The 26,985-nt window shown below is 43.3% G+C and overlaps 2 protein-coding genes across 3 annotated transcripts in view; one reads left to right on the plus strand and one right to left on the minus strand.

Annotated features, from left to right (window-relative positions):
* rab10 (RAB10, member RAS oncogene family) lies at window positions 1-23,027 on the minus strand. The gene is made up of 6 exons (XM_048250790.1): window positions 22,305-23,027; window positions 11,013-11,073; window positions 5,946-6,084; window positions 3,432-3,521; window positions 2,166-2,267; window positions 1-142 (listed from the first exon to the last, which is right to left on the minus strand). Exons 1-6 carry the CDS (start codon window positions 22,429-22,431, stop codon window positions 56-58), a joined length of 606 nt encoding a protein of 201 aa, XP_048106747.1. The 5' UTR covers window positions 22,432-23,027; the 3' UTR covers window positions 1-55.
* Window positions 23,028-25,568: 2,541 nt separating this feature from the next.
* Window positions 25,569-26,985, plus strand: part of LOC125299619 (kinesin-like protein KIF3C) — a 23,805-nt gene continuing 22,388 nt past the window's right edge. The window contains exon 1 of one of the 2 annotated variants that reach the window (XM_048250956.1): window positions 25,569-26,985. This exon is cut by the window's right edge and continues 570 nt beyond it. In XM_048250956.1, the coding sequence (XP_048106913.1) occupies window positions 26,110-26,985 (876 nt within the window). In that variant the 5' untranslated portion in view covers window positions 25,569-26,109. The other variant, XM_048250957.1, reaches the window with a different exon arrangement.

Consider the following 26,985-nt stretch of genomic DNA (forward strand, 5'->3'; position numbering starts at 1 on the left):
TGTGTGTGTGTGTGTGTGTGTGTGTGTGTGTGTGTGTGAGTCTATGTGAGGTTGTTCAGCTGCAGCACTTGCTCTTCCACCCTGTGACACCACCTCCACTGCTGATATCCACATTTTCACTGTTGGGCTCTTTTACGGGCGTCTGAAACATAACACAACAACGGCATGTCACTTAAGAACACACAATGGACACACACTGGCAATACAAACACACACTAGGGAATCGACATCGGTTACACACACACACACACACACACCAAGACAGACATTTTTATGTGTGCAAAAAAATACCACATTTGTTGTGTACGGAATGGGCGTTACTGAACGATATGCGGATTAAAAATCTTCTGAATAAATAAAACCCTTGCAAAATACCGATTGACAGCATGAGCCTGTGAGAAAAATGTGTTCTTACTATCGTGCCAAATGTTTATGAAACTGAATGAGGCTAAATCAGGCATAGTGGAATGACAATCAAATCCCTAACGGCTCACACACACAGTTGCGTGCGTTGCAGTGCTGGAGACACATCCCGTCCACTTTACATGGGCTTACGTCATCCGTTGCCGAACTGAATTGTGGGTCCGTTGCGCCACGTTGCTCCCGTCGCTTGCATTGAGAAGTTCAGCTGTTGCTGCACCGACGGACGGCACCAGCTAATCAAGCCAATCGACGGACGGCACCAGCCAATCAAATTACGGTTATACTTCAAGTCATTTGCATAGCTACTAGGGCTTTGACTTTTGCCCAAAAATCATATTCGAAGTTCGTTTGATAATTAATATTTATATTTGAATATGTATTAATAATATTTTAACCATTAAATGTCTTCCGTAAGACCGATATTGGTATCAAACTTAAGTTCTATTTGTTCTGTCCACCAGAGGGCAGTGTATCAGTCAATGTCAATAGACTTCACGTGCACGAAAGGCTGAGTAAATCGTGTGTCAAAATTGTTATTATTGAGCATAGGGCTGGGCGATACAGCGATAGCGATATGTATAGCACATGTAATCGATATCAATAAAAATACGTTCGATAGAACATTCATAATTAAAAGCAACACACACCTCCTGCCTTATGTTGTCCATAAATAAAATAGGCTAAATAAATCTTGCATTGTAGTATGTCAAACTCTACCAGAGTAGGCGGTAGAAGTAGGCCTAACGTTACCTCAACACAGACTCTCCTTCCCCGTGCACTCTCTCTCTCTCGTCTCAACAAAAGCATCCCTCCTCAGCATGCACATGTAATCCAAACATTGTCGTGCAAGGCGACTGGCTGAATTGCTATTAAATCCGGTTAGCATCATTAGCACGCTACACAAATTTGTTCAAAACTACTGCATTCAAATTGACTGCTAAATTCTAATCATCTCAATCCCAATGCAAATGGAAAAGTATTTTCCAAGACTCAAGCGGGCCTGTCCCAAGGAGAAAAAGTATTCAATTGAAACTTAAAACACGTGGGAAACTGAACAGTCTAACCATAGACTATGATAAACTAGCAAATTTAACGTTACTTTGTTTACAATATTTCCAGGCTTTAGTGCTTTTTTCATTTTGAATTATCCAATAATTTCTTCAGGAAGGTTAAGTTTAAAATAAAAAAAACCTCTGAATCTGAGATGGAAAACAAAGTTTAGGCTGAAAAAACCTCGAAAATGAAAACAAAGTTTTTACATTTAAAAAATATTTCCATAGGCTACAGGTTCGAATATTAAGAGATCCCTAAAATTTGTTTGAATATCTTTAATTTTTAAAATAATCATTCGAGGGAATTCAATTATATTCGAATAACGAAGTTCGGAGTCAAAGCCCTAATAGCTACCGTCGGGAACACCCACTGGCATGCGTTGATGGAACGTAACTGTGTGTATGAGCCGTAATTCAAGCCATTTTAGGCTCATGCAAGGACCCATTATATCTGATATCAGTGGACTAAGATTTTGATATAGATGTCACAACTTTTCAAAAGTTGATGCATACAAAGATATTTCTTTCTGATATTTGATGTGGAAAATGTATTTAAGTGTTTACTACTACTACTTTTTCTACTATTTTCTATATATTGAGAACATATTTAAGGAAAGACATTGATGGATTCCTGCAATTGTATACAAACAAAACTCTACACCCAAGTCAACTTCAAACACACACACACACCTTTCTGAGGATGTCTTCTGCTAACGTGAGGAATGCCTTCTCGATGTTGATGTTCGCTTTTGCACTTGTTTCAAAAAAACGGATACCATGCTCCCTGGCAATCTAGAGACAGAGAATGAACAATAGAAACAGAGAGAGAGGTCAGGTCTATAATAAGCACAGTTGCACATCAGCCATATGTGGCAGGGAATCAAGTGTGTGTGTGTATGTATGTGTGAGTGAGTGAGGATAAAAGTTGATTGAGCACGATTTCAACCACAAACAAGACATAGACATATAAACACACACACACACACACACACACACACACACAGGTGACAATCATTCATACTCAGACAAGCCCTGTTCCTGATGGATGGCATTACGTAGACATGACTAAGCGACAGCAGCATAGAACAACCTGATCCATCTCACTCGACTTTAAACTGTCTCACTGTGGCATTTACGTTTAACTGTCCGGACTGCATGTACCCAGACCTACCACTCAGACATTGACAAAAACAAGGCTTTGTATATATTGGTGTTAAAAAAAAAATAGGCTGTCCTTCAGAAAGCACGGGGCTTGTGTACTTCATTTCTGTTGGTTCATAATTAAGCTGAGGTCATAGAATGTTCAGAGGCTCAAAACAGTGGCCATCAAGAGTCACTGCTGTGAAGTAGCTTCACAGAGGCTATGAAGCCTCTCATATGTGAGAGTAAGAGTGTGTGTGTGTGTCTGGCCAGAGAACATGAGAAGCGTTGTGGATTGGATTTCCACTTGGAGTGATTGTGTGTTCTGTGCAAGTGTTTCACAACCCTCACACTTGACCCTGGACAAACAACTCTAGTTTGTAAACACTCCTTATTCATGTGACTGAACTTAAAACGGTCAGACCCGGCGGCTAACACACACACTGAAATGGAGGAGAGGGACAGGCTGGGCAAGACAGATACAGACACTCACACACACAGACACACACACACACACTGAAATAGAGGAGAGGGACAGGCTGGGCAAGACAGACACAGACAGACAGACAGACACGGAAATGGAGGAGAGGGACAGGCTAGGCAAGACAGACGCGCACGCACACACACACACACACACACAAATGGAGGAGGGACAGGCTAGGCAAGACAGATCGCTGCTCTTTGGCCTCCTAACAGTATTTGAACACAGCCACAACAAGAGCAGACATAAGCCTCCATACATAAACAAAATTCAGACATGGACACACACACACACACACACACACACACACACACACTCACTCAGTATGACCTCACCTGTTCCCCCTTCGCCTTTGGTACGATTCGCTTGTCCTCCATGTCACACTTGTTGCCTAGCAGCATTCTCTCGACGTCTTCGTTTGCATGCTGAAGGGGGGAAAACGAGAGGATTCCAGTAATCAGCACACTCATATGGAGGTTGTCTCCAGGAACATCAAACTGCAGGAATTCACAAGCCACATAATTTCCATATCTGTTCCACTGCCTCACTTTTTTTTGTTATCTCCACAGTTCCCGCGTAGTGGTGTCATCATCATAATGTGTATAAAACTGACACTAGAACGCTGAACGAGGTCTCCTGTGCGGTGGGGCTTTGAAGTCGCACATGAACACATTTGTGAGTGTTAAAGCAGCACTAAAGTAGCCTAGAAATCTAGGCGTACATGTAAGCAAATGTAAGTTCCTGCTCGGGCTAGTCTAGCAACTCTCCGTTGGCTTGCGAGCTGGAAAAATTACACTTTGATAGGGCCAATCTCATCGTGTATAGAGTCGTTAGACGGGCTTAACATAATGATTGATGGCAGAGTTGAAACGGTTCGGCGTGAATTTCCTGCTACTTGAAACAAAGAAGATGGATGTTGCTGTTGGCAAACAGTGCGACACGATTTAATTTTTTTTTAAGTTGACAAAAGTTGACTCATGAGTTGTAGCCAGGGTAGGAATTTCACGGCAGCCACGACGGCCGTTGCCCCTTGCGTTGGCCGTGATGCCCCTTTGAAAATCAGAGGTTTACAGGCCACGGTGGCCTTGGTGCCTCCTTCTTTCAATATTCTGCTTTGCGTTCTACTAATAGCGATTTTTATTTAGCCTATGGCCTGTCAAAATAATCTTAACATTCACAGCGCAAATTAATTTAGTCTTTTACGCAGTGACAGCGCAAAAAGAAAGTGCGTCCAAATTCATCTATTATTCTCAGTTGAACTACTCGCGAAGTAGCCTACTCATCACACAGACATCACTTGTATCACTTGAAAGAGCTTTTTCTTAGTTTTTAAATGATGTTAGCCGCTAATTGCTGTGGTGAACGGTTCGCGAGAAAAGTAAATAATAATTCAATTTAATCATAATTCTACTGAAGGTTTTGCGTCCATCTCCCTACCCATTCATCTCGGAGGAATACTTCACGAACCCTTTGTTTAACACGTGACAAACCATATATCACAAACAGCAGACCTTACCGAACACAAAGGTGTAAAGCAGTCCACTGTACAGTTAGCCGTTCCAGAGTAATCCAGTTTTGAATTTGCAGTAAATTTCGACATGCATGGATGTCTCCAAATTTGGGCTTTAAGTTTTACAATGTGTTTAAATTGTTCCACATGATTTCATAAAGGGCCAAATACAAAATAAATGTTACAAATATTGCCTAGATATCAGTAAATCAGAGGACAGCTGACTAAGAGTCTGTGAAAGTAGCCTTAATGATCACAAAATGCTAAGCATGCATCTAGGCTATTTGTTCAATACATGATTTCATAACAGGCCAAATATAAAATAAATGTTAAATATAACCTAGATATCTGTACATATTAGATGATCAGATGATTTACAGTTCTATGTAATATGTCATGTTTTATGTTTTTGTAATGTTTTATACAATGATGCAGGTCTACTGCAGTGAATAGGCTAAATACAACTTTGATCATTTTTATAGCCTACTACTGTATAGTTAACTTTGGCCTTGGTGCCCTGACGTGGCCTTTGTGCCCTCCACCAAATATGCCCAACTGAAGGCCAAGTGGCCTTGCCCCCAGAATGGTGAAATTCCAAGCCTGGTTGTAGCGCTATCCTATTGCGTGCAGAGGGAATTTGAAAGACAACAGATTATCCCGCCCCTCGGACTGAGCACTGCGAACTGCGAACGGTGAGTCCCCACATCCTACATTTTAATGTGGGTCTGGCTAGCACTAAAGAAGATTTGCTCTCGGGGTCCCCCTGCAGTTCAGAAGCGCAGTAATAAATTAATTAAATGTGCGTCTTTGCCACAAACTATAAACAGAGACTATAGAGGGAATGCACTGAATTTGTTTTAAGTAGCCTATTTGTACTGTACAGTCTATAGCATAACAGCTCTTTTCCGTTTCTATTGTGGGGGTGGCAGTGGTTCCTACCCGAACAGCAATGTCCTATGGCTATTTTACAAGCGATAAGACCTGCTCATAGTGTAGCAGTAGAGTCGTTTGCCCTATTAAGAGTTTATGTGCCATCAAAATGATTCTGGAAACATTATATTAAGGTAAAAAAAAACTTTAGGGCCCTTTAAATGACAACAAAATATTATAAAATAAAATACTCTCAACTTGAAAATTTGAGCAATTAGTAAAATAAGTCACCATTGACTATGCTTGCTCATCCGAAACAAGTCTGCAAGTCAAGGCTGTTACAATTACCTTGCTGTACTGTCTCTAAGAACAGACCTGCGCTGGAGAAACCTAAGATAAATGTGGTTACGCCAATGCTAAAACTGTCGTCTGTGTCTGGTGCAGTCCAGTCTGACCAATCAGAGCTCACCTCGTCAATGTTCCGCAGCCACTTGCTGATGTTCTCAAAGCTCTTAGCGTTGCTGATGTCATACACCAGCATGATGCCCATGGCGCCTCTGTAGTAGGAGGTGGTGATGGTATGGAACCGCTCCTGGCCTGCCGTGTCCCTGTAAACAAACAAGTAAACAACAACATGTAAGCAACACATAAACAACATACTAAATACACCTAAGAGATTTGGCAAAGAAAAGCAGGTCCATTTCCTTCCCCATCTCTTCTCTGCCTTTGCAGAGCAGACAGAAACCACACACACACACACACACACACACACACACACAGTGACTCACAAAGACAAAAACTGTGTGTTTTTTCACACACCTCACCACTAAAGTCTGTTCCTCATTGATCAAAAAAATAAACAAACACTTAACAGGAAATACCATATTTGCTCAATAAATGTCCACAATGCAAAATTAATTATGACCGCCCTTTGTGGCGGTCATATAGGTTTAGTCAGATTTTTTTTTTTTTTTCTTTTAGCATGCCCAAATTTCCGTCAATGATTCGGGACACTGAAAGACCGGGGTACCACGAAACTTGGTGGGCATGTAACCCCACATGGATAGCATGGAACCATCATTTTTCGTTTTGATCTGTAGCCCCCTGCTGGACTGGACCCCCGAAAGGAGGGTAGGGCAGACACAGTTTTCTGTGAATATCTCGAAAACCGTAGGGTTTAGGAGGACCATTTTTTTTTTTGTATGTTGATCTCAAGGGGCCATGTCAACCCATTCCATAACCACTCATTTCATGTATAAGCCACCTAGTTAAACACAAAAAGTAAAAATGAGGTGTTGTAATTGAAGGTATCTGTAACCTAACATAGTCAAAACTGCACGAAATTGGAATTGTAGGATCATTATGACACCCTCTGTATGCACGCCAAGTTTTGTGGAATTCCATTCATGGGGGCCACACAATAAATTAATTTATGTTACTATACACCAACTGGCCTGTAGGTGGCGGAGACAGTTTTCTGTGAATATCTCGAGAACCGTGGGGCCTAGGAGGTCCACCTTTTTTGATGTATGTTGGTCTAAAGGGGGCATGTCAACCCATCCCATTAACACTTATTTCATGTATAGCACCACCTAGTTAAAAATTAAAAAGCAAAAAATTAGGTGTTTTCATCACAATATCTCTGGCTGACAAGGTCAAAACTGCATGAAATTAAAAGTGTAGGATCATTATGACACCCTCGAATGCATGCCAAGTTTTGTGTACTTTCGTTCATGGGGGCCTTACAATAAAATAATTTATGTGTACATTTAGTGACGATACACCAACAAGGATTCGGGACACTGAAAGACCGGGATACACAAAACTTGGTGGGCATGTACCCCACATGGATAGCATAGAACAGTCATTCTTCGTTTTGATCTGTAGCCCCAGCTGGACTGGACCCCCGAAGGAGGGTGGGGCAGACACAGTTTCTCTGTGAATATCTTGAGAACTGTAGGGCCTAGGATGACCAATTTTTTCCATTATGTTTGCCTCCAGGGGTCATGTTAACCCATTCCATGTGCACACATGTGCATAAACAGATACCTGCGCACACATACATTTACAGTAATCATAATTATGACACATACTCACACAGTAGACATATGTACGCATGCATACACATACATGAGGCAAACACACAAACGCACATACACACACACCCACACATAAACATAAATTTGTACACGCACACATGCACACAATTCAAGAATTTTTCCGTCATCTACTCCCTGAATTTTTGGTCATTGATACCGGGACACCCGAACCACGGGGTACATGAAATTTGGTGGGTATGTAGCCCCACAAGACTTTTACGGAAAAATTTAATTTCGTCCCGGGGACCACCCCCCCGGGCTGGGCCCCGAACCATAAAAAAACCCCAGTTTTTCCTAAATAACTACCTGAACCGTGGCACTGAGGATGAAGAATCTTTTTTATGGTATGTTGGTCTCAAGGGCCCACATCAACCTGGCTCATAATCACTCATTTGTGATTTGCACCCCCACCCGGTAAAAAATGAAAATGCAATATTATTCTGCTTTAATTGCCCCTATCTTCAGTTAAGATGTTCAGGATTGCACCTAATTTTATGTGTATGATTGACCTGGCATTCTCTGGGTGGTATGCCAAGTTTCGTAGAATTTCATCCATGGGGGGGACTAAAAAAATTAGGTTATTTAGTGACTGTACACTCATTGGCCTGTAAATGGCGGTGCACACATATACACATGCACACACACAGGCACCCACATACTATCGGTATTAGAAGCGGCCTATACATAATTATAAATTCAGTAGGATTAAAAAAAGCCAAAATAAATATCATTCATCATCATCATCATGGCTGCATTTTTCAGTATTGGCGATAAGTAGTCGTTTGTCCACTAGATGGCGCATCGTTGCAGTGAGGCGTAATTTTGTTGGAAGTTAAAAGTGGGTTGGAAAAACAATGGGACGCTTCCTACAAGGACTGTAATTTACCACAGCGGACATCTAATAAGGATAGGACGATGTTCACATGAAGTGTAATTCCCATTTCTTCTTGAAGCGAAATAAATCTGAGGATGTTTATCGGACATGCTTGGTTTTTACTGCAGGTGCGTTAATCTTGTAATATCAATAAGGACCTAGGTAATGTTACCGTTAAGCGTTGGTTGAGTGATGGAGGCATTTGATTGATTGCACTTGTAGAAAACTATAAATGCGGTTATACCAAGCAAATTGATAGCAGCACTGTTTGTATCTTTCGACTGTCATTTATTGCACGTGCTACAAAATCATTCTGTGCAATGGAAGATTTACCAACGTTACACCGGTCTGATACAGTTTTGCCTATACATGCGTGAGACTGAGACGCCTGTTTATTTTGTTTTAAGTCGCGTGCATGGTGTGAGAGGGGAATCGATGTGCTTTGATTACAGCTTGGTAGTTGTAGTCTTGTGAAATTAAAAAGCACGTGTGTGTGAAGTATCCAAACAATGACACCTTCATTTCATTATGGCTGCTTTAGCAACACACCTTAAGCTACTGTGTAGTGGGTCCCATTTAGAAGTGGCTACTTCATTCGCGCTTTCCTTGACTCATGGAGCTGCATGAATGTTATTACAACTTTTAAGCCGCGATATGACAGTTTAAGTCCGCTTGATACTGTAAAGGCGTAAGCCATTGGTTTCAAAGGAGATTTTATTTGTGTAGCCAGCATAGCCTATTGACAATTTATGTTGTAAATAGGCCTACCTTATAATCCTACCTGTAGCTTAGGGAAGCTAACAGCTTTCTATTACCGTTTTGTCATAACTCCCTGATGCATTTTTGCATTTAGAATAGCCAGAGCGTGTATATCTCAATCGGAAAATTAAACAATATCGGGTGCCTATGGACTAGGCTGGGTGAACCCAGCCTGATCTGGCGCGCTATTTATTTTTTTGATTTCTTAAAAGATTGAGCTTGGTCTGATGAAAGCCAGACTAGCCATGGACCTCAGTTACACAATGCAAGGGAACATGAATCAGCCTATATTTGCAACGAACAATAACGGACAAAAGCTCTTCAACTTTGGCCCGTTAAAATGTGTATGAACAGTCTAATGACGCATTTCATCAAGGCCCATTTGGACATGTCAGTTATTTGCACCACTGGTTAGATGTAAAACAGCATTTCGTTTCAGACTAGCCTACTGTTACTTAATTTGTGCATTAACAATAACGTTTCAGACTACTGTTACTTAATTTGTGCATTGACAATAAAGTATTACATGAACTAAAGATGACTAAAATCTTATGTAGAAGAAGAAACATTCACAAAAAATCCATCCATCCAAAAATGACCTTTTGGTTTTTGATAGCTGTTGAAAACGGCATGGAACTGACAGAGATGTTTTTGTTTATAAATACATAAAAAAATAAATAAATAAATAACATTATGCTGATACCTTTTGCTTTTCCCAAATACAATGTAGCCTACAGGTGTAAGTGACCTTTCATCAATCCAGTTGCAATGGATGAACTGTGATGAACTGCCCTACTTGTGATTGTTTAGAGATTTTAAAGGTTTTATAACAATGCTACATCTTCTTTGGCTATTCTACAATCTATTCACCTTTTCAGCACCAGTAGGCTACTTTCTGTGCAGCCGCACACACACACACTCAGGCATGCCAAACAAGCATACACAAAAGTTTCAAGAGTGGGGGATGGAGTAAAATATGGAGACACACATTGAAGTGTGATTTATTTTCGCGGAACGGATGTACAGGACTGAGCGGCGGTCATATTTTGTACCGCTATGTGGTACATCTAGTTCTAATATGAATCTGCCTGCTAACTTCCCTTTAATTGGCTGTTGGCATAACACACACAAACACACACATTTTAATTACAAAAGCAGGTCGTTTGCCCCCCATCTCCTCTGTGCCTTTGCACAGATGGACACATTCATTTGAAGTGAAAAGCATGTGTGAGAGCGCCTCGGATATGAACTCGTGGACGCAGCGAGCAGCTTTGCCAAGCGGGAGGCTTCTCAGGTCAGCCGCTAAACAACACCACAACACGTGGCAGTGAGACGCAGCAGTGTTTATTCATGCCAGTCAGCAGATCTGACAGGTGATGGATGACCTCACATCACAACATTGCAGTCTGCCCACACTTGCTTGTGTGTGTGTGAGGGTGTGCAAGTGGGTTTGCATGTGTGAGGGTGTGCGTGTATGTGTGTCTGTATGTATGTGTGTGTGTGTGTGTGCGCGTGTGAGTTTATGTGTGAAGGTGTGTGTGTATGTGTGTCTGTGTATGCATGTATGTATGTGTGTGTGTGTGTGTGGGTGTGTGTGGGGGGGGGGGGCTTACGACCCAGGGCACTGTGCCTTTGAAGACGCAGATTTAAGAAAGTTCTTTGGAAAAGTCAAATCAGCACTTAGTGCCTTTTAGCAACCAAAGTACAAATTAGTAATGAACTGTGAAAATAGCAGTCAACAAAACAGGGCCAAACACGGTCAGTGGGGTTTGTACATGCCCTTTCCCAGCAGCGATCTACTCACCATATCTGTAGCTTGATCTTCTTTCCTTGTAATTCAACTGTTTTGATCTTAAAATCGATTCCTGGATAAAAAGACAAATAGCAGGACGATTAGAGAATCAGTAAGCAGGAGTTGAGTGTGTGTGTGTGTGTGTGTGTGTGTGTGTGTGTGTGTGTGTGTGTGTGTGTGTGGGCACGGTGAGGATAAACTGGTTGGCATCACAGGATTGATTGGCGATACTAACAAAGAGTACTGGCATATGCCATTGTGTTTAGGGGGTCAACCGCTGTGCGTTTGTAAGGGCTCATACAGATGTCAATATCTAATAGCTCTCCACAAGGGTGCATTTAAACAAATACGGACCAGTAAAAACGAGTCAAAACTGACACTAAACTGGGGTTTTTCCCAAAACCATTAACTTGCGCAAAACCATAAATTAGTTAGCAACGATGCCGTTGGGAAACGCACCCCTGGGTAGGTGGTTCACCCAAGCAGTCTCTACCACACTCAACAGCACTCCCAAGACACTCCCCCTACTAAAGAGCATGGGATCATGTCAGAGAGAGCCATGAAACTGCTTAGAGTAGACCATCAAGATTTGTCAGACTCCACATGACCACAATGCGACTGGTACAAGTGACTGGAAGGCCCTGGCCCTTTATAGACTACTACAGCAGTTACCGAGGCAAACTAGCGGTGCAAAAGCAGCTTGGTCCTTGTTCTGTGGCACTAGCCTTTGGTTTTGGTGGAGACACACCCAAGCAGCCTCTGCCACACCCAACACACACACACACACAGGGGGTGGGGGGCTGTGGCGCAACAGGCTACAGTGCCAAGTGCCCACGGGGACCCAGGTTCGAGTCCGGCCTGCCGTCATGCCACCCCATCTCTCTCTCTCCCACTCCTTCCTGTCTATTTTCACTGTCCTATCCAAATAAAGGCAAAAAGCCCAAAAAATAAAAAAAAAAGAAAAGAAAAAGAAAAAGATGCACATGACTACAATGCCACTGGCACAAGTGACTGGAAGGCCCTGACAGTTACGGACTACTACAGCAGTTACCGAGGCAAAGCACAGTATGGTAGCTTTCTAGCGTTGCAGAAGCAGGTTTGTCCTTGCACTGTGGCATCAGGCGGTGATTTTGGTTTTGGTGGAGAGGCCAGTTCTGAGTCTGGCCATGCTAGCCGGCGCTGCTGGAGACTGGCACGGTTGGCACCATCTTCCCTGCGCTCAGCATCTCCACTCGGCCTGACTAGAAGCCTCAGGCTCCACTTCCTGCTCGCCGTGAGGCCACACAGTAGAGTCTTTCACAAACGAGAGGCACATCAAGTGTGTGTGTGTGAGTGAGAGAGAGGGGAGGGCAGTGTGAGCAAGAGTCATCCTTCAGCTGGAGAACAATAGTGTGCGCTTTCTATTGCATTCAGATCAGATAAGAATATTCTGCAGAGTCATATATATATATATATATATATGTATATGTGTGTGTGTGTGTGTGTGTGTAAGGTGCTGCCACAACTGCTCAATCACTCATCAGACAAACTGAAGCCCATGAGCTAAATAGCAAACAACTCTGACTCACCCTGGACCACTAGCTGGGCAGTGGCACAATCTTGCTTTACCCAGAATTATGACCTGCAGGTCATGAAACCTTTACCATTTGTACTCCTGAATTTAGCATTTTTATTAAACTAAAGTGACAGACATTAGAAAAGTTGCATGAGGATAGCGAAGCGATTTATCAACGTACGTGCGAACGATTTATCAACGTGTGCTTCTCAGGAAACAATCGCGTGACCTCAGTGACATGGTCAATTCTACTTCTATACAGGCATATCTTGTGGGCAACATCATTTTTGACCTACAATTTATCTTTTAAACCCACAATTTGAACTACATCAGCATAGTACACAGACCATACGCACAAAGGTTCTTAAATACTTCCTACATTACCCAAAATCCTCTGGGTCACACTGACTCTGCATTCCACATTAATTATCAGTCCCCGTTTGTTACAGCTGTTTCACAGTCAGTCCCAGCGGCCAGTCTCACTAGGTGTGGTGACCAGCAATTGGAAAACAAAGAAATCAAAATCAGTTTACATGAGTCACCCTTACACAACATTTGAGTGTTAGCCATACCAAGCCAAGACACAGGCAGAGAGAGGAAAAGACAGAGAGAGAGAGAGAGAGAGAGAGAGAGAGAGAAAGAAAGAAAGAAAGAAAGAGAGAAGGGGGAGAAGACAGGAGGAGAGGGGGGGGGGGGGTGTCAAGGCCAGATGAGCTCAGCAGGGAGAAGAAATCAAGATGTGTAACACTCCACTCCGCTCACATAGCAGGGGAGCACAGCCAACTGCTTAAGCAACAGGAGCAATCAGACCTGCGTTTCCACTAAAGATTTCTTGACAACACAAAGAGTAGGCTAAGGGACAAGCGAAAACTATTGTTAACATCACATAATGCAGAACTAGAAACCGTAAAGGGGTGATACGTCGGCAACCTTTTAAACAACGTTGCTGGGCAATGCCCTGACTGTTTTTTTTTAATATTCTATTAGAACGCTGCATAAGATAAATCACTCATGATTGAAGTTCTCACATTTCATTGCCCAGTGTCAATGGGGAAGTACCCAATCACTCAGCAACACTGCCCAGCAACATTACTCAAAAGGTGTCCCTGTGTATGACTACCTTTATGGGGGAAGTCACAGCTCTGTTTAGGCTCACAGTCTCTCAAAAGCGCTCAGCTAGAATAGGGAAACCCCCTATGTAGGGACCAAGAACTCAAACTGGAGTGTGGGTGTTGGGGATCTTTGGGGGTGGCATCTAGCACAACACTTCTGTGACATTTACCCTGTGATGGGTACATGCCCTGCAATGCTTTCCCTCTTCAGCCAGGTGCCAGGAGTCTAATGCTGAATGAGCACTGACGTTCATTTCAAGTGGAGCTCAAAAGCTCTCTAGTGGAAAAACAGTGACTGGATGTCAACAGAGGCTTGCTAATTCCCCATAACCAAGAACAAACAGTTTAAGGCCTAACTAGGGCTGGGCGATATGGCAAAAAAAAATAATATCGCAATTTTTAGTCTATTTCACGATATACATCTTGATATTTTGAAATTTTATCAAAAGGACTTCATGAATTCTCACTTTCACCCTGTTAAAACATTCTTGGTTATTCACAGGTGGTTTCTATTTTAAATTTGCATGCAAAAGCAGGGGTGAAAGTAATTTTGAATTCTTGCCAGTAGCCTACTATGAAAGTTTCTCATAGGGGAAAGTGTGCATGCAAAACTATCAACACACCTAAACAGGGTAGGCTACATCAATTGTTTTATTTTAGCCTATTTGCAGAGCATTCATAACGGCCTGTTATTTGGCTTTATCATCCTCTATTCTTCTTTCCCTGCCTTCTTTGAAAGGCCCCTCTGCCTATCCACTCTTCAGGATAAACCGTTAACTCACTTCTCTTTTTGCATGGCTTCATTCTTCTTCATAACTTTCCAAAAGAATGTAGCTTGTTTTAATCGGTCACTGATATGTCTCCATATGAATGATGATGGCTTACATGGGATAGAAGGGTGGTGCATGCTTTATTGCGTGCATGCTTAATTAGTCGATTGGTTGTTGGTTGATAAATAAGACACAGTTGCGTTTTCGTTTTGAGACAGATGCACTCATGGACAGTAGTCTAATCTGCCCAAATGTACAGATCTCATAAATTTAATTTAAAAATCAATCTGGAGGGAAGCATAGACGAACATTTAGCACAAGAAATGCATGTGTGGAGAGTGAAATGTGCGCATTGGCGCTGTCGTTTTGAAACAGTCAGACGTGTACTAGACATAGACAGTAGTCCTTCTGCCTAATGCACGGATATCGTTGTAACTTTAAGATTTGAAGATCCCTTGCTATTCCGATTCGTTTTTCGTTTCATGTAACCAAATCAGAACTGCTTCCATCTATTAACCTAGCTCATTGTTGAACAACACTAGCCTACGCTACTCATAGATAGAAATGCTACAGCTGCTTTTAAACTGAAAGTTCACTTCTCGTCTACTACACCTAGACGTCACACCCTCATCTGAATAGATTGTTCAGGATTGGTTGGGGATTGTGTGAGGTGCGTTGTTCACGTTGTTACTTAGAGGGAGGGGGAGAGGTTAAGAGAGATAGGGATATGAAACGGCGAAGTAAGTGTTGCCACTTAAAAAAATGATGGTGAAATACTCGATACAGCAAACTGCGATGTATCGAGTATATTCGGTATATCGCCCAGCTCTAGGCCTAACTATTCTCGGTTCTGATAACATCGGTACCCCAAATGTTTGGGAGCATTCTGACAGAGGCAGTATTCAGTTTGTCGTGTAGCAGGCACTAGGGAAGTTAAGGAGAAACAACTGAGATTTAGTCTGAAATTATTCACATTCCTCTGGTCAGAAACAGATGGATTTCTGCTAAGTCATCCAGCTGTTTATTCAGTTCAGACAAACTTTGGTCAAAGGAAGTGAAATGAAAAATTAACCCTTTTGTATCTGGGCCCATACAGCTGGAAGGGCTTTGCCTGATGTGATTCGGAATTGATGAAGATAATAACTTTATCAAGATCTTCCAACAGCGGGGCAGAGACAAGACAGCGAGGATGGACCAAAATACAAAATGAAGAAATTCCTGCAGCAGGGAAAGGCTGTAAAAGGATGACGTTTAAGAGGCAATCCAGTGAAGGGAGATTGGGGCATGTGACTATGGCTGAACTGGACTTAACAGTGTTACCATTAGACAGATAGCCATTGAGAGGCATGTGTTCTGGAGGAAGGAGTTTCTCACTGGTCGTTCTTTTCAGAAAAACTTGCGCTCTGGGTGAACATGGCAATTCCCTTCCCCACCCTCTCGCTCTCCCTCTCGCTCGGTCTGAACCATTCCTCAGAGTGAGGTCACGCAGTGCGAGAGTTACAGCTGAAACCCGAGCTGTTCACACACACAGAGGAATGGAACGGAGGAGAGCTCAGAGCTTGGGATAGCCAATCAGAACTCGACCCATGAGCCTCTGGTGTTCCAAAGGGAGGAAGTGGCCATTTAAGCAGGAACTGGTCAGGGGCCATCAGCTAACATCAGCGCGCACGCACACACACACACAATGTTACACACCCAAGCCTGACAGCGCTCTTCAATTTGTTTCTTACAAAATGTCAGTTTCTAGGCAGGATGGAGGACAAGCCCTGTTGTTAGCGAGCTGAACAATTCCACACACCCAACCCCCTTTACTGTTCACTTCTGACAAGCGCCTTCTTCCAACCATCAAGTGAGGCAACCCCAAATCCAGAAGAACCCCTGCGTTTCAGGACTGACAGAACCGTGACCAGGCAGACAACACATGGCCTCGCCTCCTGACGGTCTGTAAGAGCTTCCTTCTGCTCATCGGCCTGTTTTTAACACTCATTCTTCTGAAGCTGACAGACGGGGGTGAGGAGAGAGAAAGCGAGCGAGCGAGAGAGAGAGAGAGAGAGAGAGAGAGAAGGAGAGAGAGAGAGAGAGAGAGAGAGAGAGAGAGGGAGAGAGAGAGAGAGAGAGGAGAGAGAGAGAGAGAGAGAGAGAGAGAGAGAGAGGAGAGAGGGGAGGGAGAGCATAGAGAGGAGAGAGAGAGGGAGAGAGAGAGAGAGGAGGGAGAGGGGGGAGAGAGAGAGAGAGGAGAGGGAGAGAGAGAGAGAGAGAGAGAGAGAGAGAGAGGGAGAGAGGGAGGGGGGATAGAGAGGGAGAGAGGGAGGAGAGGAGGGAGAGGAGAGAGAGAGAGGGAGGGAGAGAGAGAGATAGAGAGAGAGAGAGAGAGGGAGAGGGGAGAGGGGAGAGAGAGAAGAGAGGGAGAGAGAGAGGAGAGGGAGAGAGGGAGAGAGAGAGAGGGAGAGGAGGGAGAGGAAAGGGGGGAGGGGCCTGGTGGTAAACACATTCCACCGCTCCTCTACACCGCGGCCTTTAACGCGGAGGGCACAGCGGGAGAGGAGGAGGACAGGAAGTTGTTCAGGAGAAGAGTCGCTCCGCAGCAGGATGTGTGCATGTGTGCACTGATCCAGAGACTGTAGGGCAGCTCTAGAGAGGCGCAATGCAGGACTGTGAGGCCTTTCATCATCAGCTGGACCACAGATTTTTCACCAAACTGTTCCCGGAACAGCTGAACACCCTGAGACTCAGTACAAGGGTTTACTAGCAGCTGCATCAAAGAGGATCCTGTAAGGAGTTTATTTGCCAGGGCTGGTAATCATCTAATCATCAGTTTAGAGAGGACTTAGATGGTTGCATGCCATGCCACACAAACACGGATAGCCCAATATTGTCAATAGAAAATCTTATTTTGATTTCAAAGATCAGCACTTGAATCAGCAGAGAGGCAGCTGTTTAATTAATTGTATAGGCCTAGATATCATCCTCCACCTCGTCACATATATCCTGAGGTCCTGGTTCGGCAGGGCATGTGCCAGGGTTTATGACACAGCATTCTGACCACACATCAGCATCCACAGCACTCCACTGCCATCACAGGGGCCTTGACATGAATGAAAGAGAATATCCTGCGCAAGTCTTCTACCTCCCTAGCTTCGCCCATGTCATCCATGCACAGCCCACCACACCACATCCGCCATCTTTCATTCAGTCGCTCGATTGTGGGCACACAGGAGAGAAACATGTGGGCTGAATGATGTCATTAAGTGTCCAGGCAGCGCAATTAGTAGGCCACCCCTTGGACGTGGATCTCCGCAACCAGGTTTAGTTCCATAAATCACTCAGTTGAAAAATCAATCTTGCTGTAATAACCATATCATTACAACTTGGCAGGTCATCGGTTTGATGTTTTGCGACTGAATGGAGGCTGTGATTGTAACGCGAGTCACCTCAGTGTTCCTGGTCTTTTATGTCAGGGGTGCCCAGATGTACCCTTTCCAAAGCCATGTCTTGCAGAGTAGGTTCTAATAGCTGATCATAGATGAGTTCATATGAAGGATATGAAATGAAAATCTTACAGGACACACACACACACAGTAGAGAATGCAGTGTTACCACCTCTGTCAGCAGCAAACAGTCTGAGGCACAAACATACTCTTAGAACATGCACCAACTTGCACCTCTGCAGCTCAACGTGAGTGAATACACAAATGCAATGGGACGGTACGAAGAGTCTAGTTTGGGTTCAGCCTTTCTGCTGTGGACAGCCTGGTGACTGTAGGTCTGTGATCATCTGATGACCAGCAGAGATGAGCAGGTAAGTCGACACCAAGTTCTCAGCGGCTGTGGGATGGGCTCTGTCCTGCCAGGCATTCCAGGATTCCAGGATCTTGTTTTCGTGATTGAGATTGCGAATTCCCAGCATTTCTAGATCCCTCTGGCATGACCGAGATATTCTGTTCTCATTGCAATCACATGTGAATGTTAGTGTTAATTTTGTCACCTATTTTTAATTTAGTCTTAGTCTTAGTCTTGTGACGAAATGTCCTTTTTAGTCTTTGTCATATTTAGTCATTCAAATATCATTTTTTGTTAGTCAAGTTTTAGTCGACTAAAAGTCTAGATCATTTTAGTCTAGTTTTAATCAAATGAAAACTAAAGGTATCTTAGTCTTAGTCAGTTTTAGTCAAAACAGTTTAGTCTTTTTTTTATAACAAATTATTTCTGATTACCATTTGAGTCAAACAGTGTTTCACACATCTCAATTTTCCCACAATATTGTGTGTCCACAGAGCTACTCGTCTGTTATAATTACTCATTCTGATTTTTTGTCAGTCAGTATGTTTACATGCACAGGTAAGTCAAGCTACAATTATAGCTCGGCTGGGATTTGACCATAGACAGTAAAAGATTTGACTGGACCACTGTCATGATATTCGTAGACCAGTGTTTCTCAAAGTGTGGTGGTCCATAAGCTATCCCAAGTGGTCCTTGAGCAGGCGTGGTAAAATATAATATAGATAAGTTGTTTGCAATATTGAACCAACTTGTATGTAACTCCAAACAGTTCTGCAACACTGTCTATGTAAGATATGCCAGTTTAAATCATATGAATCCTCTGACACAATAAGCAAAGTGCAAAGACAATAAGCAAGGTGGTTCAGTGAGTAGGCCTATTGTGTAGACTAATATACTGGTGAAGTAGGTCTAATCTTTCTTTTTTTTTTTAGCTAGGGTTAGTTAAGTGGTCCTTCGTCTGAAAAAGTTTGAGAAACACTGTCGTGAGACCCAAGTATTAATGTTTTTACTCCACACGCTAGATGGCGATTTATTTCAAAGGCAACACATTCCCCAAACAAACTCCATCTTATCCATAGCTAACTTGCTAGCTTAACTTTTCATATTAGCTTACTTGCTAGCAAACTTTGCATCATCAGTGTAACTAGTCAAACAGTTTACATTACATGCTAAACATTTTCGTATGGACATTCTGGGGGATGTTAGTTTGTATGAGAGAAGCTTCGACTTCTGGGTATGTAGCATTGTGTCATATAGCTAGGTAGTTAGCTTAACTCTGGCAGAAATCTCCGGTGTTCTTGTTCCATGTAGTTTCGTGTTGCAGCCACAAGGTTGCAGCAACAGCACGTAGACTAGCCTACAGGACCATGAACTCATTCGGAATATTTTGAAAACGTAACAGCTAGATGTTCTGTCTTCTCATTATGTAGACGAAAATGAAGAGAGATTTTATCTTAGTTTTTATTTCATGCAAAACATTTTAGTCTCGTCTTTTTTTGTCAACAGTAATGCATCTTAAGATAGTCTTAGTTAGTGTTTCAGGACATTAGTGCCGTCTCGTCATCGTCTCGTCTTAGTCATGAAAAAAAAGGTTTTTGACGAACATATTTCCTCTCGTCTCGTCTGACGAAATTAACACTAGTGAATGTGGCTGTTGGATACCAGAATTAGTGCTTTTGATGGTAGCTTTGCACGGTTGCTCACACATAGACAACTCTGCAGGAAACACACACACACACACACACGCACGTTCCATGGTGTCTATTTGGTGGGGCCCAAACGGACAGGAGGTGCAGAGAGTGGAGTGGAGCTGGCTCCAGCCTTCCTGTGGAAAGTTGAGCTGCCGTGAGGATCCGAAGGGGAGTTTCCGGTGAGTATTTTAAGACGCTGAGCAACTGCAGCTGCATTCTCCATGTGTGAGCAAAGGTATGAACGCAGTGTCAACCAAAGCGGAGACCGGGAAGGGCAGAGAGTGGACAGAGACACAGAGAGAGACACAGAGAGGAGGCCATCAGATCTTGGGGAACACGGGATGAGGAGGCCATCAGATCTTGGGGAACACGGGATAAGCAAAGGGTGAGCAAAGGAATCAAAGAAGATGAGAATGCCATGACAAAGACCCTCTTAAGAGGTACTCTAAATGTTGTCTTCCCTTTGACACTACAACGCAAGACCTACTCCAAACACTAGGCCTGATTATGAACTTCATCACCATGAGAGCCTCTGGTTCTGTCAACCCAAAGGTGTAGGTTTTTGAACATTCTAAGTTCCGCAACAATTGAAGGTTCTAAAATTCTATGTTGAATTCAATGAACCCAGATATTCTTTAGAATGTTCATTTCTCAACATTCCCGTCACACCGGTGTGACAGTACTCCTTTAAGGGTTAACAATTACGCCAGCCTGGCCCTAATTTAAAGCCTACAGATGCTCGCAACCAACACCTCGAACTAGAAATGTGACACTTTACTAGATTCAATGGAGAGTGACACACTACAATATGGGAAAACAACACAAAAACAGAACACTCATAGGCCGAGAGATTGCTGGTGAGAGTGCATCTGCTCTGCACAGACACTAAAGTGGATGTCCAACCTGACAAATATTGAAATTGTGACCTAATCATCCTGTCATAACTCAAACACACAAAAGTCCCTTTCCATTCATAACCATACTAAAAGGATCACTCTGAAGAAAATCAATCAAAATCCTTTCTACTAAAATGTAACTTAAGTCAGAACTATATTCAGAAACACTGTACTCAAAATGAATATCCAAAAATATCAGATCTCGCTAAATGATGACCATCATAAGTCAGTGGGATAAACTAATGTCTCCACCGTAGTGTTGTCGTAATCACCTTAACCCATGACAAAACAACATTCAAATTTCACCTACTGACATCAATACATGTCACACAGACTAACTTCTCTTTAACAGAGAACTTAAAAACAATAGGACTCATGGAAACAACCCCTTTCCAAAGGCCCAATGCTCCTCTTCGAACTCTCTGTTCACATCGACTAAGGATCCACTTAGTTGTGACGTTTGGTCATCATGCATGTACCACGTTATCGCATAAACATGGTCAAAACAGACAGACAGACGCTTCTTTCGGTGTATTAAGCAATCATAAGACTGGCGTGACCGTAGTTTACGCATGCGTCGAGGCGAGAATAATGACGCCAAGCTAATGAATTGTTTATTATGGTTTTGGACAAACTCACAGTAAATCACGCCAGTTCCTCGCACGTTCATGACGTTCCAAACATTGTTAGCGTTTACTAATGAAGTCATTAGACTGTTTATATCGTGGTTACAATAGGTTCTGTTCAACTTGACAGCGCAATCAGAGGGCTAGGAGGGCCTTGGTAAGGCTGCGAACTTGGAAAGTGATAGCTAACGCTAGCCAGTTAGCCGGAGAGCTGGCTAGTACTTCATTACTGGCCAGCTAACGTTAAATCGCTGTTTAAATGCCGTTGCTAGTAGAATGACTGTTTATGCCACCAACTCTACTGTATGATTTCAGTTCAGTTACACATCAATGTAGAATTTTGATTGCAATGTGATTTATTATTCTCAACAACATTTAAAGTTGAATGGCATTCAGTAAGATAGCGTTCATTGAATCGTTCATGCAACATCCGTCATGGGCTAAAATCACACAGATTTAGCTAAATAGCTAACGGTACCATGACTAGCTGCCTAGTTGAAACTGCAAAAATAGGCAGGTTGAAATTGGAACTTACCATGGCAGTATTAACATTACTTTTCACTTCATGTTAACAGTCCTAGCAGTGGACTGAGCCAAACGGTAACACTATTTTGCTTTGTTAGCTGCAGAATGTTAAAACTAGTCATCAAGCAGGTCCACAGTTTGCAAACTTGAGTGGAAACCAGGCCTCTTTGTTAGCTCGCCAGTGACAACCTTGTTTGCATACCAATTGTTAACATTAGATGGCCGATGGCCAGTTTGATTGAGATGGGTAAAGCCAAATGTAGTTCGGATGAGTCCAGTAGTAACGGGAAAGCCGTGTTAGCCTACTGTAAGCGATCTTGCCAAAGCACACACGCCCCGGTAAACTCACCTATGGTGGAGATGAAGGTGGTGTTGAACGCATCGTCGGAGAAGCGAAACAGCACGCATGTCTTCCCAACACCAGAATCTCCGATCAGGAGAAGCTTGAATAACAGATCGTATGTCTTCTTCGCCATTTATATAAAAAATGTAAATTTACTAATGTTACTATGTCAAAATCCACTTCGGGGACCAGGTGAGCAATCGCCACGCTAACAAATCGAACAAACAGCTTGATAAATTTGTAGAAATCCTTGTTGATATTTAGCTAGCTAGCTCGCCTTACCAGGTTTCAATCAATACCATAGCACTTGAGTGAAGGGTGTTGATGATGATAGCTTGCTAGCTAGCTCACGGTGATACCCGCAGCCGTGCAGTTGGCTTGTCCTGTTGTCTAAAGAGGGAGCTGGATTTTCCTCTTCTGTGAGATATCCCTTTTTCCACTCTTCCTTTCTCCCACACAGTCGGGACAAAATGGCTCCCCTCAACCCGACTTACTCTTTCTTCAAACTACAAGCGAGCTAATTCAAATTCGTGGCATACCCCTTCATTCCAGTCACTCTGGATTAGCAGTCCGGGAGAGTAAAAGGGTTTCGGAAACGATATTTTGGAGAATAAACACCCTTGTTATCCTGATTATATCTCCCGAATTGTTTGAAACCGAAACATAGACGACCGCCGTCGCCTTCGAATGGACCCACCAAGGCGACACCCTAGTTTATTGACACGCCTCTTTCCCGCCTTCCATATCATACACCCACATGTGATTGGCCTGTACTGCTGCCTTTCAAATGCAGCTCTGATTTTGATTAGAAAGTTGGTCAACCCACAAGGGGCAAGAGGGCGTTTCTGACGTTACAATGTATCAGGGGCAAATGTTTGTCAGAGTCCGATCCGGACATGTCGGCTCTCGTAGCCTACTGGCTGCCTGGTGTTCTCCTATGGTGTTCTCCGACTGATGACTGACTCAGCCGTGTGGCACTGCCCTGCTATATAATACCTCCATGTGCCCTGCGTTAGCTGGCAGAACCCATCTGCATGAGACATTGTGTCACGATTTTGCCAACTGATGTGGTGACGAATGTACTTAAGTTACATGTATGAGTCAAACTGAGTGATGTCATCTGGCAATAATGTAGGAGAGGCCGGGTGTGTCATGGATTAAATTGTAGGCCCTGGCCTAGGCTAGCCTACAAGAATATTGATGCAGTGTAAATTATTGAGTTGCCTCTCGCTGGCTGCAGTTACTGTACACAGCAATGCAACCTGCTGTTACATTGCAAGAACTGTAAGGGTTTTCACTGTGTCAACAACATTTTGTTATTCATAGTCTATTAATTACACATTACACAACGCTGGTATTTGCTTTCCATGAGCAATAGAATAATTTGGCCGAAAGGCCTACTGATTTAACAATGAGCAGAGCCTGAGTAAGCAACTTATGCTGACGCTCTGTGTGTGAAGCAAGTCCACACAGTGGGTGTGGCAAAAGAGATAGGCCTACACTTGCAAGTCTTTAACATCTGGTTTGGCCAATTGCTCAGAGAGGTCCTCAGAGGTTTGAGCTAGTCCAGACCCGAAAGCAAAAGAACGCGTAATATGTTTTTATTTATTTATTAACCCTTAAAGGTGTAGGTTTTTGAACGTTCTAAGTTCTGCAACAATTGAAGGTTCTAAAATTCTATGTTGAATTCAATGAACCCAGATATTCTTTAGAACGTTCATTTCTTTAAGGGTTAAACTGAAATAGTTATTTAGGCAGCTGTGCATTGACACAGTACATTTTGTTTTAGTTTACTCTCATACGTGGTGCCTGGTTTAACATTATTTGGCCGAGACCCTGCAATGTTATAGTTGTTACAGCTTCCACCAGCAGGCAGGAATGCTCTTGTGTTAGAAGGCCTGTACGTGGATTTGGTTAGTTGTATTTTAAGTGAAACATTGCAAAAATAAAGCTAGCATAATTAACATACTGTGGTGTCCCAACAGTTTCTAGATGCTATCAGTCAAGGAGAGTCCAAAGCCTGTCTAGATATCTCGGGGCACTTCCTTTGTTCCTTGGTGCCAGATCTTCTATTTATCATGGTTGGCATTGCAACCCACGGATACACCGATGCAAGGGCTTGATAGATAGATTTATTGATCCCTAATGGAAATTCAAGAATAAAGTATCTATCTATCTATCAAGCCCTTGTACCCAGTAGTAGTACATAGTGCTCTGCCAACAGAATACAAGGGGCATTCAGGTCTGTATTTACTTCCTCTTGTTGCAGATTTAATGGTTAGGTCTATTTCTTTTTTTATGACACAATAGGCTAGACAACTTGCTGCCTCTGTGTCATATCCTTTGCTTCTGTCTCATCTCAATTCACACTGAATAAAACTGGACATCTTTATTGCATAATTCAGCAACTGCAAAAAGCCAATGAGTTATGCCCTTGCATGACATTTTGATTTCTGTGTTTCTTTGCGATGTCTTCACTCTAGATTTTATTGGGCCAGACGATTTTACAGATTCTCCTTGAATTGTACATCCATGGTGGAATGTGCATAAATGTTTACATTTACATTAAAAAAAAACATAATTTTGAATTACAGCTGTGAAAATGAGTCTATGCACCGGATATCTAAGGAACTGACACTAAACTGAAGGAATACGTGCAGTGGAGGCGATGATGTTCCCCCTACTTTCAGAACTGGGTTTATTGTCGTTTTTTATTATTATTATTACCATCATTATTATCATCATCATCATCATCATTCATTTTTATTTGGCTTATAGGCTACCCTGGGATGAGAAATAGTAATAGAAGAGTTCATGACCGGGTTTACTGTGACGCTTTCTGAGGTACGATACTGCCCTCTGTTGGTGAATGTATGATATAGGCGGTGTTATAACTTCCCAATCTGACCAGTAGATGGCAGAATTGTATAATAATTTACCATGCGCTTTTCCCCTTATTGGATTATTTATGATATTATGGGCATTAATAGGTACATTGGGCTATTTCTCATCTAGACTCTCGAGTATATCCTACTGAAGATGTTTTATAACCCACAAATAAGTCTAAAATAGCTGTTGTTGGATAAGATCCGGACTGAAAGGAAATGGTGAACAATTTCTTCAGTTAATTCTGCTATTTTTTTTGTACCGTTTTCTGTTGCCGAATGACGCCAGTCTTGGCAAATATATTTTTAAAAAATGTCTAATGTGACGCGGATTAGACTGGTTTGCCAAAGCCTTGTAGTGATTGGTGAGCAGAAGGGCAATTAAAACTCAGTTTCCCATGGTTCAACGATGGTCCGTCTGCAGTGATGTAAAAAGGACTTGCTTACATGAGACAACGTAAAGTGTGCGTATGCGTACGGGTTGGGTTGTGTCTATTGGCGTTTGTGTGTATCTCTGTGTGTGTATGCGTGATCTAGCTCTCATTGGGGCACGGAGCCGCCGCATCCCCCATCGCAGTGGCAAGAGCAGCTGCATCGCCGACTCGGGCTGGGCTGCAGCGGCGGAAAGCCAAGGCGTCACCGACATGCACGGATTATCACTTCACTGCTGTTGAAACGTGATCTAAAGGGTGTTTACGAGCGACAACGTGTGTATGATTTCATTCATTGGTTATTGTGTGCGGCTAGCGCTGTCTTTTGTTTATGAAATTTCCGCAGCAGAGATTCGGGGGGAGAGTAAATATGCTTACAGTAGACGCAGCAAATACAGTCTACCATCGCGTGATGCCTTATGACAGCTGATTTGATTAGTCTCGTGAGCAAGGTTTCAGATTTTTGTTGTTGACACCCCGGAATCAAAGAAGAAAATGTCCAAAACCAAGAATTGTGAGACGGTAAAGGTGGTGGTTCGGTGCCGTCCGCTCAACCAGAAGGAGGAGACGGCTGCTTACGAGAATGTCGTTGACATGGATGTAAAATTGGGACAGGTCGCGCTGCGGAACCCCCGGGCCGCCCCCGGCGAGCTCCTCAAATCCTTCACCTTCGACGCAGTGTATGATGCCAGCTCGAAGCAAGGCGACCTGTACGACGAGACTGTACGGCCGCTCATAGACTCAGTTCTTCAAGGCTTCAATGGCACCATCTTCGCCTATGGCCAGACTGGCACTGGGAAGACATACACCATGCAGGGCCAGTGGCAGGATCCGGAGAAGCGCGGTATCATCCCTAACACGTTCGAACACATATTCACGCATATATCTCGCTCACAGAACCAGCAGTACCTGGTGCGCGCCTCCTACCTGGAAATTTACCAGGAGGAGATCCGGGACCTTCTCGGTAAGGACCACAGCCGCAAGCTGGAGCTCAAGGAGAACCCGGATTCGGGGGTCTACATCCGTGACTTATCCTCCTTCGTTACAAAGAATGTCAAAGAGATCGAGCATGTAATGAACGTGGGCAACCAAACGCGCTCCATTGGTTTCACAAACATGAATGAGCACAGCTCGCGCTCGCATGCCATCTTTCTCATCACGGTGGAGTGCAGTCAGATGGGGCCCGATGGGCAAAACCACATTCGGGTGGGCAGGCTCAACCTGGTGGACCTGGCAGGCAGCGAGCGGCAGGCCAAGACCGGCGTCCGGGGAGAACGTCTGAAAGAGGCCACCAAGATCAACCTGTCACTGTCAGCGCTGGGGAACGTTATCTCAGCGCTGGTGGACGGACGGAGCTCACACGTCCCTTAC

Source organism: Alosa alosa, chromosome 8 (assembly GCF_017589495.1).
Source record: "Alosa alosa isolate M-15738 ecotype Scorff River chromosome 8, AALO_Geno_1.1, whole genome shotgun sequence".
In the NCBI taxonomy this organism is placed as follows: Eukaryota; Metazoa; Chordata; class Actinopteri; order Clupeiformes; family Clupeidae; genus Alosa; species Alosa alosa.

Bases quoted from the DNA above. Each gene is read 5' to 3' on its own strand.
- rab10 (XM_048250790.1), bottom strand. From the start codon at position 22,431: ATGGCGAAGAAGACATACGATCTGTTATTCAAGCTTCTCCTGATCGGA. The intron at 2,268-3,431 runs GTGAGGTCATAC...CTCTGTCTCTAG, and splicing joins CAAAGGCGAAGGGGGAACAG to ATTGCCAGGGAGCATGGTAT. The intron at 143-2,165 runs GTGTGTGTGTGT...GTTATGTTTCAG, and splicing joins CAGAAGACATCCTCAGAAAG to ACGCCCGTAAAAGAGCCCAA.